This window comes from Sinocyclocheilus grahami, unplaced genomic scaffold (assembly GCF_001515645.1).
Source record: "Sinocyclocheilus grahami isolate Dianchi unplaced genomic scaffold, SAMN03320097.WGS_v1.1 scaffold483.1, whole genome shotgun sequence".
Taxonomy (NCBI): Eukaryota; Metazoa; Chordata; class Actinopteri; order Cypriniformes; family Cyprinidae; genus Sinocyclocheilus; species Sinocyclocheilus grahami.
The window spans coordinates 407,731-423,894 of NW_015505662.1; the positions used below are offsets into that span (position 1 = coordinate 407,731).

A 16,164-nucleotide genomic window follows, 5' to 3' on the forward strand; every position below is an offset into this window, starting at 1 on the left:
AATCAATGCATGGCCGTAACCCTCCGTCCTTCTTCTTTACAAAGAAGAACCCGGCTGAAGCAGGAGAAGTTGAGGGTCGAATGAATCCCTTAGATAGTTCCTCGTCAATGTAAAGTTTCATGGCCTCAGATTCGGGTTGAGATAACGGGAAGATTCTGCCTTTAGGAGGAGTGGTGCCGGGCATTAAGTCAATAGCACAATAAACAGAACGGTGAGTGGGAAGCTGAGACGCCCCTTTTTGACTGAAGGCGTCGGCGAGGTCCGAGTATTCTGAGGGCAGAGAAAGATTGTTTGGGACTGGAGCAGGGGATAGAGAGGCATTGCTGGAGGTGCGGGTAATTTTGCTCAGGCAATGATCTTGACATTTGACGTCCCATTGAATAATTTGTCCCTCCCTCCAAGAGATGAGAGGATTGTGAGTGCGGAGCCAGGGCAGTCCTAGGATGATAGTGTGACTGGGCGAGTGGATGACGAAGAATTGTATGAATTCAGAGTGCAGGGTTCCAACCTGTAATTTGACTTCTTCGGTGATGCTTAAAATCCTCCCCTCTCCAAGGGGCCGTCCATCTAACGCCTCCACTGCTAGGGAAGAGTTACAAGGAGTCAGTTTTAGTTTGTGGTGCTGAGCGAATTCATATGAAACAAAGTTACCAGCCGCTGCTTCGAAGGTGGGGAATGCTGAACCGTCCATCCTCCAGACAGCGGTGGCCCAATCCAATGCTCTCCCGGTGAGTAGTGAGCAGGTGAAAGCAATGCGGCTAGAATCCGTGGGGTAAAGCGAGGGCTGTTGGTTGACGAAGAGCGAGCACTGAAGTAGGAAACCCTTGCATTTGGCAGGTGCTCCGTCGAATTTCTCAGGTAAAGCAAGTCGTGGGCTGACTGGAGGTGTCTGAGCAGGCTGTGGGCTCCTGAGAACAGATGGCGGATTAGACATGGCTCCGGGGGGTGATATGCTGATGCCTTGCAGTGCCTTGACGAGCTCCTCAGTCAATGTTGTGAGCCGATTTAACTGGTGTTGATGTATGGCGAGTTGTGTGGCCTAAGCAGAGAGCTCTGTTGATAATTGTAGGAGCGCTGCTGGATCGCTGTTTGGCGAAGTCTTCTGTTGCGACACATCAGAAGGGTTTGGATCCATTTGCAGTTTATTAAGAATCGTCAGACAATACAGGGTCAAATACCGGCAAGGCAGAACAGTAGAGACAAGGCAGCGGCAGAATCGAGAACCAGGCGAGAGATCGGGGCAGGCGGCTAGAGAACAGAGTCCGGGTGAAACAATCCAAGTCGGGGCAGGCAGATAACAATCAGAGAAACAGGAAACAGTCCAAGATCAAAGCACAGAAAACAAAACACGGGTATAACGCTCGGAAATGACAGCCGGGGCAAATCAAGACTTCGCAAGGAGTTCGTGAAATGGTGTGGCTTATATGTGTGTGTGTAAATGAGATGCAGGTGGGATCGTGTAATCAGGCCCAGGTAAGAGGGATGATGGGAAATGGAGTCCGAATGGAAGATCGCTAATACTCTGGGGACAGTTCCCTCTGGTGGTGCGGAGGAGGTGGTACGGGAGCCTCCTCCGTAACAATATATTTTAATCTTAAAATTAATCAGTTATTGCTTTTTATTACAAAAAAATGTTGTTATATAAAAGCCACTAAGTCTATTTCATAAATCTATTCCATTTTGTTTTTCTCCAGAAGCTCAAGCTCTGGTAAAACATGTACAATAATGAAATATTATCAATTTATATTTTGCTTGCCAAAATGTTGTTAATAGTTAATGTAATGTAGTTACAGGTGGCTCCTGCTAATGTTAAGAAGTCAAAACTTGTTGACGACTACAAATCACAAATCACTCTTAAATCTTTTGAATCTTGTCCTTTAAATCAACTTTGCAAAAAATAAGCGTGATTCAAAATGACCTGAACTTTCTGGTTTATATTATACCACATCAAAGAGCTGTAAAAATGTATAATGACTAAACAATATTGTCTGTTATTAGCTGTTGAGCTTATAGTGGAAAGCTGTGGGTGTGTTTTCCTGCAGGCTGTGGCAGCATGTGACCAGAGCGATTATGGATAAAGACCAGATGAGAGCCACGCAGGAGAAGTTTGTGCTGGAAGAGGCTCAGCGGCAGGAGGTCCGAGAACGAGCCGAGCGGCTCTGGAACCCACGACTCTTCACCTTCAACAGCGACACTAATGAGTGGCACTACAGATACCCCGAGTACGGTCACAATAGCACACTTATTCATTATCATACACAAGTGCTACAGAAATATAATGTGCTTTAAAGCAAAAACAACTAATTCCATAATTTTCATTGACGTATATGTATATTTGATAACACTTTATTTTAAGGTGTCCTTGTTATGCATGGTACATGTATGTACTATTGTAATAACAATTAATTATGCATAATTATATGCAAGTAACCCTAATCCTAACCGTATAGTAAGTACATGTAGTTAATTAATATCGCTCAGTACTTAAATGTATAATCACACTGTAACAAGGACACCTTAAAATAAAGTGTAACCGTATATTTGTTTTATTGGTAACACTTTACAATAAGGTCACATTAGTTAACATTAGTTATCTGCATCAGTTAACGTGAACTAATGGTGAAAAATAATCGTGGTTCTTTTTTTCTTTTTTTTTAGCATTTACTAGTACATTATTAAAATCAAAAGTTTTATCTGCTAACATTTAATGGAAGTGAGTTAACAATGAACAGTTAATGAATGTTAGCAAAGATGAATAAATAATGTAACAAATGTATTGCTCTTTGATGTTAGTTAAGGCAATTACTAATGCTATCTAATGTGACATTATAAAGTGTTACCTTTTATTAAATAATACATTATTATATATTATTACATGATGAATTATTGTAAATATTATATATGTTGTTATTATTATCATTATCATCATCATTATTAAATTATATAATGTTATTAATATTATTAACAACTATATGAAATTGTATGCATTTTATTATTTATATATATATATATATATATATATATATATATATGTGTGTATATATATATATATATATACATAATTAAAGATTATAATGTTATTAATATCTATATACAATTGTGTATCTATATCTATATATCCTTTTTTAATTAATGTCATTTATAGACACTTATTAATCATCATACACTGCAAAAAAAGTGATTTAAAGCCAAATTAAGTGATACTCTAATTTTCAATAGTATAAATGTTTATATATATATATACATATATATATATATATATATATATATATATACAATTTAAAAATGTTTTAATAGAAATTTTTATTATATATTTTATTACATATAATATAATATACAATTATTATTAGTATTAAATGCTATAATATATAACATTGTGTATATTTTATGAACATTAATATATAATTCATTTGAATAATTCAGTAATACTTAATGAATTACGATATTTTCGTTTATTATTTTTAATATACATTTTAATCTTTAAATGTATAAATCATTGCTTTTATTTTCAAGCATTTTTTATTGTTGTTGTTGTTAAATAAAAATGACAAATCCACAAATGTGGCAGTATTTCAGTAACTAATAATCTCCTCGTCCTGATTCTGTTCTCAGCGCTAAGCCGTGGGATCCGGAGCGCTGTCTGCTGCAGTTTGAGAAAGACGGCATCATCCAGACAAAAGAGAATTCCCAGCACCAACGCAGAAGCTTCTACAGCCAGAACTGGGCTGCACAGCAGAAGGTGAGTCGCACAGGGTTCCTGGTATTCTGTAAAGGAGGATTTATGTAGGTGACCTGCTGGCCCTTCAGGGTGTGTTTGGTTGACAGACGTGTGTTTCTCAGGTGCGGGTGAACGGCAAACACAGGAAGTCGAGCAGCCAGCCGTCCAGCTGCAGTCAGAACACAGAGAGCAGCAGCAGCACACCAGAACCCAACCATGAGTCATCCGACAATGAAGGCAAGTCATCAAGCCATACGCAAACACAGCTCCATCTATTCTAAGAGCTGAATAAATAGTTCTTCCGGCAATTAAAAGAGTTCATCAGTCTGACTGTGGACTGTTACAAAAGCTTCAAACGTGACTAATCCAATCAGATTTTCCAACTTCAGTTATCCGCTTTCTGAAAGAGTGTCTCATATCTGACTGATCTGATCAATATCTGACTTGATGCTGTATATTACAGTAAACTAAATGCATTTATAAAAATAATTTAGACACAACTTTTAAATACCTTTACAAAAACTGATTCAATCCAGACAAACAGCTTGGGAAAGCTTTAATAAAAATGAAGTGGCTTTAGAACATTGGCTGATTACACATGATAAAAAAAAAGAAATAAAACAAAATAAATGTATTCCAAAATAAACGATTTACTCTAAAATAAATATATTTATTGAAGAATAAAATATTTATTTTATATATCTAAAATATTTATTTTATATATCTAAAATATTTATTTTATATATCTAAAATATTTATTTTTCAAATAAATGTGTATTAAAATAAAATGTGTTTATTCTAAAATAAAGCAATTCTAAAATAAAAATGTTCTAAAATAAAAGTAGTTATTATAAAACATGCATTATATTTATCCTAAAATAAATGTTTAGTATAAACGAATTATTCTAAAATAAAAAATAGTTATTCTAAAACATGCATTATAAAATAAAAAAAATGTATCCTAAAATAAATGTTTAGCATAAAATTATATATATATAAAGGATCCTGAAATATTTATTTTAAAAACATATAAAATATATGTTTTATATATATTTGTATATTAATTAAATATATTATAAGTAAAATATTATCCTAAAAAATATATATAAAAATAAAATAAAGGTTAAAAAAAAGACCAAACTAACTAAAATATTTATTATAAAACAAAAAATATGTATTATAAACAAGTAGATTTTTAAATAAAGCTTGCATTATAAAATAAATAAATAACATATGTATTATAAAACTAAATAAATATATATTTTAAAGCAAAAATAAATATATATTTTAAAATAAAATTGAAAACCAATTCAAGTCTTTAGGTTGTTTGTTTTATATGTCTCTATGTGACTTCCTCAGGCTTCATGAACCAGTGTGCAAGATGCACTAAAGAAGGGAAGGACATCGCCCTCATAGAGGCCTCGGTAGCAGCTATACAGAAAACACAGCAGGACATCCAGAGGCAAGTATAGCCTGAGACCTACTGTATTCAGCATTATGCTATTCAGTATCGTCTATTAATCACACTGATCCCTGCATCTCAATCCCTGTTTCTTCAGAAACCTGAGTGCACTGGGTCGTCAGATCACGCGGCACAAGACAGCAGAGGAAAGCAAGTCCTTGAGCGGCCGCCACTGTCTCATCCTCTGCATGCTGTTGCTCTTCCAGCTACTCATCAACTACGTCTTCACTTGAGATGCTGTCACCTAGAGACCATCGCCTAGCAATAAACACAGCCAAACTATCACCGTCACATAGCCCCTTGAATGCCCCGCCGTGTTGTTGCTACTGACTGTAGCCACACCATAAAGCACCAAGCACTTCAATTAGAGAGAAAGAGACTCTTTTTTTTAATTAATATGACCGATAATCATTTCAGAGTGGATGTACAATGCTGTACTGCCACTCTCGGTAAGTGGCGTGTTCCCTCTTTCCTATGTACTTCCCTTTCTCTTGCAATATAGTATTTGTGGCATATTTGAATGCAGTTGAATGGGTTTGTGTGTCTATGTTCACGTTACCCACAAACTCCTCTTCCATTTATACACCGGGCCTTAATACTGATGCCAAAAAGGGGAAAAAAATAAGCGAAAAGTCAATGAAGTCCGCCAGTGCAATTTTATTATGCTTTCAAGTCAACGACTGACCACATAAATTTGCTCATTTTATTATTTTACCAAAACAGTGTTTCTGCATAGAACAGTACAGAGAAGAGTAAATGTTTACAAACTTGATTGTACACAAAGGAAACAATGCTCTGACACCAAATGCGTTGTGTAGATTTAGATGAAGTTAACAGAATTGGAGAGAGGACTATGATAACAGAATGAACAATTAGCCATAGGACTGTGGCAAGCTGGTTTAACATTTAATCCTTAAAACGTACTAGTATCTAGTTTCATACTACTGTTACTTATATTTTAGCCACTAGTATCTATTCTATTAAGTACTAGTACTTATTCTTTAGGTACTAGTTCTTAGGTGCTAGTACTTAATCATTAGCTACTTGTTCTTATTCATTATCTACTGGTGCTTATTCTTTAGCTACTAGTTCTTATTCATTTGCTACTAGTGCTTCATCATTAGCTACTAGGGCTTAATCATTAGCCTTTAGTGTTTATTTATTAGCTACTAGTTCTAATTCATTAGCTACTAGTTCTAATTCATTAGCTGATAGTTCTTATTCATTAGCTACTAGTTCTTATTCTTTAGCTACTAGTGCTTCATCATTAGCTACTAGTGCTTAATCATTAGCCTTTAGAGTTTATTTATTAGCTACTAGTTCTAATTCATTAGCTACTAGTTTTTATTCATTAGCTACTAGTGCTTATTCATTAACTAGTATTTCTTATTCTTTGTGTTACTAGTTCTTATTCATTATCAACTAGTGCTTATAGCCACTAGTAACTTTTTAAAGGTACTTTTACTTATTTCAGCAGTAACTAGTAACCATTCTATTGTTACTAGTAATACTTTTCAAATTGTTGACATTGACTTCTATGGGAATCTGTCATTCACATATCAACTATTTAGTACTAGTTTTATGTTATGACTAGTCAGAATAGCCACTGTAGAGTTCAATTAAAAATTGTACTAGTAATATTTGGTATAAGTACTAGTATCTATTTGATAAATAGGAGTATCTAATGAATAAGTCCTAGTATCCAATAAATAATAACTAGTATCTAATAATAGGTACTAGTATCTAAAAAATGAGTACTAGTACCTAATGAACAACTACTAGTATATAAAAAAGTACTAGTAATCTTATGTCACAATCTTATGTTATGCCACTGTACAGTTCAATTAAAAATCGAACTAGTAAAATTTGTAATAACTACTAGTATCTAATAAATGTGTACTAGTATGTAATATGTATGTAAAACTTGTATCTAATAAAAAAAAGTACTAGTATGTATTTAATAGGTACTAGTAGCATGAAAAAAAATATTAGTACATTGTAAGGATTAAATGTTAAACCGGCTTGCCATAATAAGAATATTCATATTCATGACTGTTTGTTGAGCATTGGGTAGGTCAGTCTCAATAGGGACATGTGAGGCCTTCTGGGAAGTTCCAGTTCATTGATTTTGTTCGTTCAATAACGAAGGTGTGACCGAGTAATCGAAAGTGTATATGTTTGTTTGGGAAATTTGAAATTGAGAATGTATTTATTTGATCATTTCACTTGATTTGTTTTATATATAATAATCGTATTGTTTTTAAGAACACATTCATTCAGGTTTTCTGGGAGCAAGTAGAGTCAAGCATCAAATCCCTTTCTCTTCCTGAGGTTTTTGCTGTTGTGAAGTTTGAGTGACCCCTTAGTGGGGAAATATTAAGGTCAAAGTACAAAATTTCCAATGCAGGATTCATATAGGAAATTTATGCTTGAATGATGCGTGAGCTCCTGAGCCATAGTTCAACCCATTGAAATGTACAATTATTTTTCATTTCCTTTTTTTCCTTTGTTACAGAGCACAGTACAATGTTATCTTGTCTGAAAACTGAAATGAATGAGATGTCAATGGCTCACTGTTTATTAATGATTGTTGCAATTACAGCACCACAGTAAAGTTTTACATTTCGACATGTTGCTTTGTCCTTTTTGAAACATTCGCACGCACAATAAGGAACACGTTTAGATCGGTTTTACAAAGTGTTTTACCATTTTTGCCACTATTTGAAAGCCATAAACTCCCTAATAGTTGTAATGTGTATTATATGTAGCCAGTGTTTTGTTATTAATTTGAAACAACCAAATACACTCAGAAAGTCAGCTGGAGGTTATCCTAACTTTAAGTAGTTATGATTTTAAAGAAGATTATTTTAAAGAATTCTTAAGTATTCACTCAAAACACCTCAGCAACATGCTAACCCTCAAAAGACATTAACAACGTGCTAGCAGTAGCTAATCACTTAAGGTGTATCCGGAATCTTTACCATCTTAATCGTCTGAGTACATTCTACATTTGATAAGAAATAAAGTTAACGTGGGTTTAAAAGTCTTTTCCATCTAGAATGAATGAAATCCAGATGTACTACATTTGTCTTATTACTATTGTCATGGGACTTTGGGTTTTGTCCCTTCACTGCCATTCACAACTCCTCTCCCGTGGCCTCATGGGATAATAAAGTGTCCAATCGATGCGCATTTCAGAATCTCGCCCGGAAATGGTAGGTTATCTGTGTTTTTCACCTACTGTTTTATGAATACTGTGAATTTGGACAGTACTTGTAGTACCTGTCTCATATATTTTTTCTTGCATTCTATATAGTAGGGAGGTAGACCTATTCGGAAGCAACATTAGAACACCTTAGCAACATGCAAACAACCACTCAGAACACCTTAGCAACTGTTTCGCAATACCCTGGCAAGCACCAATAACACCATTGCAGTGCTCTAACAATGAGAACACCTTAACAACATGCTAACAACACTCAGAACACCAAAGTAACTGCTTCGCAATGCCCTGGCATTCACCTAAACACACTAGCTATCATCTGTGCATAAGAGATGGGTAAAAAGTTCAAGGTCTTTTTTTTTTGGTTCAACGGCCTTCACAGTTGGAGTTTTCTTTTTGTTGTCACAGCAGGCAGTCCTAGAGCTTGTTGGGACATGGTAAAAAGTGTGTATACTTCTGAAAATCCCCTTCCTTCATCCACTTCCTTGAGTAAATGCAGGCCTGTGGAATGAAAGGGCAATATTTGCGGTCTGCTGTCTGATCTGGTCAAAAGAAAATAGAAATAAGAGACAACCTGCCTCAATACCTGTGGGTATATAGTTAAGTTTTTCATAGAAACTATGACTGTAGAAAAAGCCTCCAGGCAGAGGTTGGGTGTGGTTTTTCGGGAGCGTATGAGTCAGCGATCCACTTTTAAGCAATACACCTTCAAATACAGCTGTAGGTTAGAAGACAAGTGCTATTTAAGTTCAACATCTCATCCATGATCGCTTGGTTTCAGGCTGTCGTGTTGCACAGTGATGTTAATCCAGTCTCTAGGGAGCTAAGTTACTCTTAGCCAGTACACTTTTTAGCCTCGAGTCGTCTGATAAACGTTTACTTGGTAACTGTTCGTTTATTTGTCTTCATGGTGAACATTCAGTTTATAATGCCAATTGTCGGCCTATCACACTGATCGACAAGTCTCGGAGGGACAACAGTAGTTGCAAATACGCCAGGGCCTACAGGCTACATATCTGCGAGTGGGCACATACACTGGACCTTTGTGCTCTGATACGTGCGGGGGAAGACGGAAACGCTCCGAAAATGCAGGGCTTAATTAGGTCACATGTGTGCTGGACTCTACACAAAAGAATTCCCTCCTCCTACAGCTGTGTAATATGCTTTCTGGGAAACAAACATGAACTTAAGATTCAATGCCTGAGGACAAAGTGTTTATTAAATGATTGAACCGCAGTAGGTCCTTTTAGGTGGACATGACCCATACGTGATTGAAAGTAGAGCGTGCGTGGGTGTTCTGACAGTACTTCTGCAAGTCAAGACCCTTGGAGGCATGGCGGAACTCCTGGGTTCTTACTGTCACACCTTTCTTTGTTAACGGTTTCTGGATGCTCTTGGCATGGCTCCAGTCCCAAGGCCTGCAAAGAGTCTTTGTCCGGCTGTAATGTCCCCTGTGTAGTCATACATTTGGAGATTTGCTCTTTTGGAATGTGACTTGCATATTGACTCTGCATGTTCCCCCCAAGTTTATGAGGGTTTCTTCTGGATGTTTTGATTTCCCCTAAATCCAAAAACATACATGATAGGTGAATTGGAAACTAAATTGTCTATAGGTGAGTAGTGTCATGTGATGGACCATTCATCTGTCCAGGGTGTTTTCCTGTCTATGGCTTGAGAGGCTGGTATTGGCTCCAGCATCTCCGTGACCCTACGTAGGACAGGCAATTTGGAAGATAGACTGATGGATGTTAGTCCATCTAAAAAAAAGGGGCAGTCGTGGCCTAATAGATATAGAGTCGACTTGTAGCCAGAAGGTTTGAGTTCTCAGGTCCGGCAGGAATTGTTGGTGAGGGAAGTGAATAACCAGTGCTCTCTCCACCCTCAATACCATGACTGAGGTGAGACCCTTGAGCGAGGCACCGAACCCCCAACTGCTCCCCAGGTGCATTGGCTGCCCACTGCTCCGGGCTGTGTGTGTGTGTGTTCACTACTGTGCGTGTGCACTTGGATGGGTTAAATGCAGAGCACAAATTCCAAGTATGGGACACCATACTTGGCCACATGTCACTTCACTTTTTCACTTAAAAAGGGGGAGGGGTATGTTGGGTTTGAACTGCTATTTAAAACAAAAACAAGTTACTATAAGCAGTTAAAACCCTCTCTTAGAAGTTGTCACTGTAGAAACACAGACAATATTAAAGTTAAAAAAGGGAAGCTTAGCCTCACTGATGGACTAGTTGAATTTTGGACAACTGACTACTGAATCACTAGTCTGAACTTCTGGTCACTCTGGATAAAAGCATCCGCTACACTGTTGGAGTGCTGACCTAGCAGTTAGTGCTCATGTTCGGACATGTTGAGCCATGGTGCTTTTACAAGTGATGTGAGTTTGAACCTGATTCTATGATTTCCAGAATTCATTCCCCACTTTTCTCGCCAGTGTTGAGAAAGTCTTTTTTTTAAAAAAGTCTGCTGTCTTTCATTTAATAGAAAGTGTCAAACTTTCAAGAACTTTTAATTTATTATGGACCACTGCAATGGCTTATAAAGTGAGAGATGAGAGGGCAGGACACTAAATCTAGACTTAGGTGTGTTGGGAGGACAAGGTGTTGACTAGTTTGGGTTGTTCTTGCGGATGTTTGCCAAGTAATTACCACTCCTGAGCTTCCTCGATCTGAGCCATCTCAGATTACAGAGCACAGGGAGGCGTCAGAGTCATGCCTTGACATGTTCACTAAGTCAGAGCAGGGATCGCTTGCATACAGAAAGACACACATTCAGACACATTCGTTATATTTTCAGACACATTCATTATATTTTAGTCTACAGAAGCAATAAAAAATCGGTTTGTTTTGAATAGGGCTTTATTTAACCACAGGGTACAATAAGTGAAACTGTAGTTTCTGTGCAGTATAATTAGGCATAACAAACATTATTATTACTATAACTCATATTTAGGGTTAGGATTTGTTAAAATCCTTAACCTTTAGTATTCAGATTTGCTGCAGAACTTGTCCTGTACTGTTTGTGCTACATCACATAGATATTTTATTTATGCTTTTTCACTTGGGGAACATTGAATTAACATTAAAACAACACTGAATTTACAAACTAGTAATACTGAATCGAAGTTGAAACAATGCTTATTCAGCAGTTAAACAATGCTGATTCAGTGACTCACACATAAACTACTGAATCAATGCAAATCAATACTCAATCAACATTAAACCAACACAGACTTAAATGCGGAATTAATACTGAATCAACACTGAAATATTGGATTTCCATTTTTTTTAAAAAAGCGCTATTCTTTTGCGCATCTTAAAATGACATGTTAGGCCTGACTGTCATATCATCAGTCTTGGAAATGCCACTTGGCCAATCAAATTTAAGGAACAGAACTAATTGTTGTATAATGAAGAATTACAGTGCAGTGTTCCTAATTTACATTAGATTATCCGGTCTGATTATTTTGGATGAGTTCAACCTAAACTTTTTACAATTTACGATTTTACCACAACTGCCATAAATAGATAATACCTGTAGTATAATACATAGTTCCTGTAACTTATAAAACTTTTTTTTGTAAACTTTAAATATTTTTTTTTACAAGTGAATATGTAATGTCAACATTGATGAAGATTAGTACCCAGACACTAAATTTATTATTGGATAAACTGTTTTGAAAAATAAATAAATGAAAATAAAAAATGCCAGGTCTTAACCTTGTGACTACATTGTGTGCATTTTTTCAAGCAGCTTTGATGCCGGATTCATGGTTAAAAAGACGTTTTATTATAAAAAGTTACCCACGTGACAGAAAGGAAATGATTCATTAGCAGTTGAGGGTTTGAACTCGTCAGTCTGCAGGTGTGGTGGAGCTGTTGTGTTCAGCCATTGTCTTTCACTACCAGTTTGTCATAGTGGAATTTTTTTTTGTCTTGTTTTCTAGTACAAATATCCAAAAATATGTTTATTTGAGAAATTGCATAAGATATCTATTTTCATTTGTTTTCTTAAATTAAGTCTATTTTCGTACAAATCTAGTGATCAGAAAGGGAAAGGCCGCCTCACTCAGCTAGGACTCGAACCAGGGACCTTCTTGCTGTGAGGAAAAAGTGCTATATGTTGAGCCACCACGTTCCTACTGCTTCATTTTAAATGTTTTAAGATTTAACCTTGCAAAATTTTTCTGCAGTTATAACTAAAACAAAACAAATAGAAATTCCTTGTAATGAGTTGTCAGCTACGCATATTTCAAAATACCACAAGATGAGCTACAGCGGGCATCATAAACAGAGCCCCATTTGTCTTCTTCAACCATGGTGCCCTGCCTGTCTGTTTCCAACAGACTGCTGTGACCTGTTTCGAAAGAAAAATGGAGCAGCCTCCTTTAGCAGGGTGGGTCATGACTGGCTGAATTGAGCTTGTCAGGTCTTGTTGCAGAACAAATGACTTCAAATGCAGAGCGACCTGCTGCGATACCTGCAAGAAAAAAATACATGATCGTGCTAAGATGCACAGTCATGATAGCACACCCACAACGAAAAAGGACAGTACAATACTTCATATTCTGATAAGTGCTTAAAAAGGATAAAGTGTACTTCATCAGTTGTTGTGAATCACATTTTGACAGCGATCTGAGAAACCGTTTGTGATGTCTTGGAAGGATTTGTGAATGTATAGCTCATAAAAATCCAAGTAGTCCTATTATTTATGATAATAATCTTATGTAAGAAGATACAGGAGATCTTGAACTGCACTAATCCATTCAACGTGTTATTATAGTTAACTAAAACACAAACCATGAAAAATACCTTCAACTTATTTTATGTTTTGACTCATGTCATATATAAAATAAAAGCATTCAATTTGATTGCCTATTTTTGCAATAGAGGCCTATTCAAGTGCAATGTGTAGTGTTGAAAGCGATATCAAAAAACCTCAGAAGAAGCTGTGGAGAATCTAATCCATTCAACGTGTTATTATAGTTAACTAAAACACAAACCATAAAAAATACCTTCAACTTATTTTATGTTTTGACTCATGTCATATATAAAATAAAAGCATTCAATTTGATTGCCTATTTTTGCAATAGAGGCCTATTCAAGTGCAATGTGTAGTGTTGAAAGCGATATCAAAAAACCTCAGAAGAAGCTGTGGAGAACGTAAAAGGGCTTCTTAGCACTTGGTCCTTGATAAGTTGACAGGATGATTAACAAATGGACGAAACTGAATACTGTTACTACTCTCATAGGTATTCTATATAGACCAGTTCAAGGACATGCCACAGAGTCTTCAAAGAAGTGACCACTGATAGAGCCCTAGGGGGACAGCTAAAGGTCTGCTGGCATCTCTTATACTTGGTAATGTTCACGTTCTTGAATCTACCACTAAAAACAGTTTATCACAGTATGCATATGTAATTATATTGCTGCCAATGTCAGGATTGCTTAAGAGTTTCTCGCAGGAATCCATTCCGCATGTTCCAGTAGCTCAAATAGTAGTGCATATTTCTAGGGTACAACATTAAAGTTGTGGGTTTGATTCCCAGGTAAATCATAAATAGATCACTTGAAAACAATGTAAGTTGTTTTGGTTAGAAATGTCCTCAACAGCAAAACCACCCTAATTTCAAATGTGGGGTGTAATGGACCCAAAGCAACTTACAGTGTATTTATTTTAGAGACAATTCAACTGGAGTAACCTGAGTGCCTTACTCAAGGGCACAGTTCTGATAGCTCAAGGATTGCGTCTTGCAGGAACCCTCAACCCTTTGTTGACAGCCCAGAAGTGAACCCACTGCACCAGGAAGTATTATGCTGTGGGACTGTGGGATTGATTTATGACCTTCTGGGTGTATCCAAGTGCAGCATGTCAGGACAGGCCTGTGAACTCAACATGCAAGTGAAAATGGGTTATACAACATTAAACATTAATAAAATAACATGCTGATCTAATCAAGAAATGGCATTATTGTTGGTATAGTTCAGTATATTCTGATCAGTACAGACTGTGTGTGTTCTTGCGGGGCCATTAGCCAACCAATGTTGTCATGATGTAATTTTCCTGAAGTGATTAGTCACATTACATTTATGGCCCATGATTGACTAAAAAAGTGAAGTTGTTCTGCATCCAAATTCACATATTGAATTTATTATTATTATTTATAAGTATGTACTGCATTTGAGAATTTGCTCTGAGAACTTGTTTTAATTTAACATGCTACATCCTCCATGTTGGCAACACCATGTACAAAATCGGTCATGCCACTGTTCCTTGGCCTTTATGAATATGATGATTCCTCTACCGTGGCATCATGGGAAAAGTCTCTGGATGCACATTTCACAATATCGGAAGATGTAATTGGTTATTCAATTACATGGAATTTTTTTGCATGCTGTTTTTTGAATGCTACCACTAACATGAATGGAAATTCTAACCTCTGGCCTTCTATCCACCATCTCAGACTCTCAGACTCAGAGCTGATAGCCTTGTGGGCAGCACACTGACACATAGTGTGGACATGCTTAAGCAACCCAACTCCTTACTGGAATAAATCTTATCCCTGTTTTGTGATCTAATATATGGGAAGGTTGTCAAGAAAGAGAGCATTCCCTCAATCTATAACTGAGAATATAGGAACTAGTTTTCACTCTTTCATCTTGCTTCCATCACATTTCCTCCTCCTTGCTACTTCTTGTCTTCTGTTTAATCCTCCGCTTGCAGTTGCCATAATGGACAGCTGCACTGGGTACGATAAACAAGACCCTGCCACCTCAGGCACAGCTGTGGGGGTGTAGTATTTACAAAAAAATGCATGTACTGGGGGATAATTTGATAAAAAAGAAGCGGGAAAAAAAAAAAAAAAAAAAAAAAAAAAAGGGGGGGGGGGGGGGGGGGGGGGGGGCATTCAGTCATGGTGGACTGAACATGTACGTGTTTGTAATACAATCTTATGCTTTTTCCAAGACCTGAGACGTGAGCTGGTAGGAGCAGAGAGGTGTTAGAAAGGCAAGACTGACACTGACATTGCCCAGCCTGCTCTCCTGGATCCTCTCTGAGCTTCTCTTGGCTCATTAACACTGTCTTTTGAATGAGGTTGAAGATTTGACTTGATCAGCTTGAGTCAATGTGCCAGCAAGTAGATGTCTACCCATCATGCATGCCACTGGTGAAATAACTAATGTAGACTCCAGATGGTGTAGACTCATCTGGAACTGACATTGGCTATCAACATATCTGATGAAAGTGCACCTTGATGTTATTCTTCAAGTATATTTTAAAGAGGCCACCTAGTAAGAGCTATGCAGGTAAACCTCACTCCCTTGGCCTAAAGAGCCAATGCACTAGTGACTAATGCTTAGAGACTGCCATCTTTAGCATCCATGTTAACGCCCACCTCCCATGCTGGCTGGTTTGAGTGGAACGGGTTGCAATGGTGCCGTGACCCAGATGAGGGTGAATTTGCAGGTAAAACATCACTCCCCTGAGGTGCACTGGTAAAAGTGACATGGAGTGTGGCCAAGCATGGTGTCCCATATTCATAATTTGTGCTCTGCATTTAACCTATCCAAGTGCACACACACACACAGCAGTGAGTAGTGAACACACATCCGGAGCAGTGGGCAGCCATCTTTGCTGGGGTGCCCAGGGAGAAATTGGGGATTTGGAAGTAAAACATCATTCCGCTGGCCTAAAGAGGTGCATTAGCAACTGACTCAGTAGACTGCTGTTTTAGTATCCTATTTAGTGACCCCG

At 37.2% G+C, this 16,164-nt stretch overlaps 1 protein-coding gene across 2 annotated transcripts in view; it reads left to right on the top strand.

Moving 5' to 3' along the window:
- LOC107553853 (oxysterol-binding protein-related protein 5-like) overlaps positions 1-7,834 on the top strand; it is a 37,805-nt gene extending 29,971 nt beyond the window's left edge. The window contains exons 14-19 of one of the 2 annotated variants that reach the window (XR_001604999.1): positions 2,043-2,222; positions 3,613-3,739; positions 3,841-3,955; positions 5,078-5,180; positions 5,278-6,185; positions 6,410-7,834. Coding sequence is in view for 1 of the 2 variants with exons in the window: in XM_016236171.1 (XP_016091657.1) it covers positions 2,043-2,222; positions 3,613-3,739; positions 3,841-3,955; positions 5,078-5,180; positions 5,278-5,413 (661 nt within the window). In the remaining variant the exon portion in view is untranslated. Of the gene's footprint in view, positions 1-2,042; positions 2,223-3,612; positions 3,740-3,840; positions 3,956-5,077; positions 5,181-5,277 lie in introns of both variants that reach the window. The other variant, XM_016236171.1, reaches the window with a different exon arrangement.
- The last annotated feature ends 8,330 nt before the right edge of the window (positions 7,835-16,164 follow it).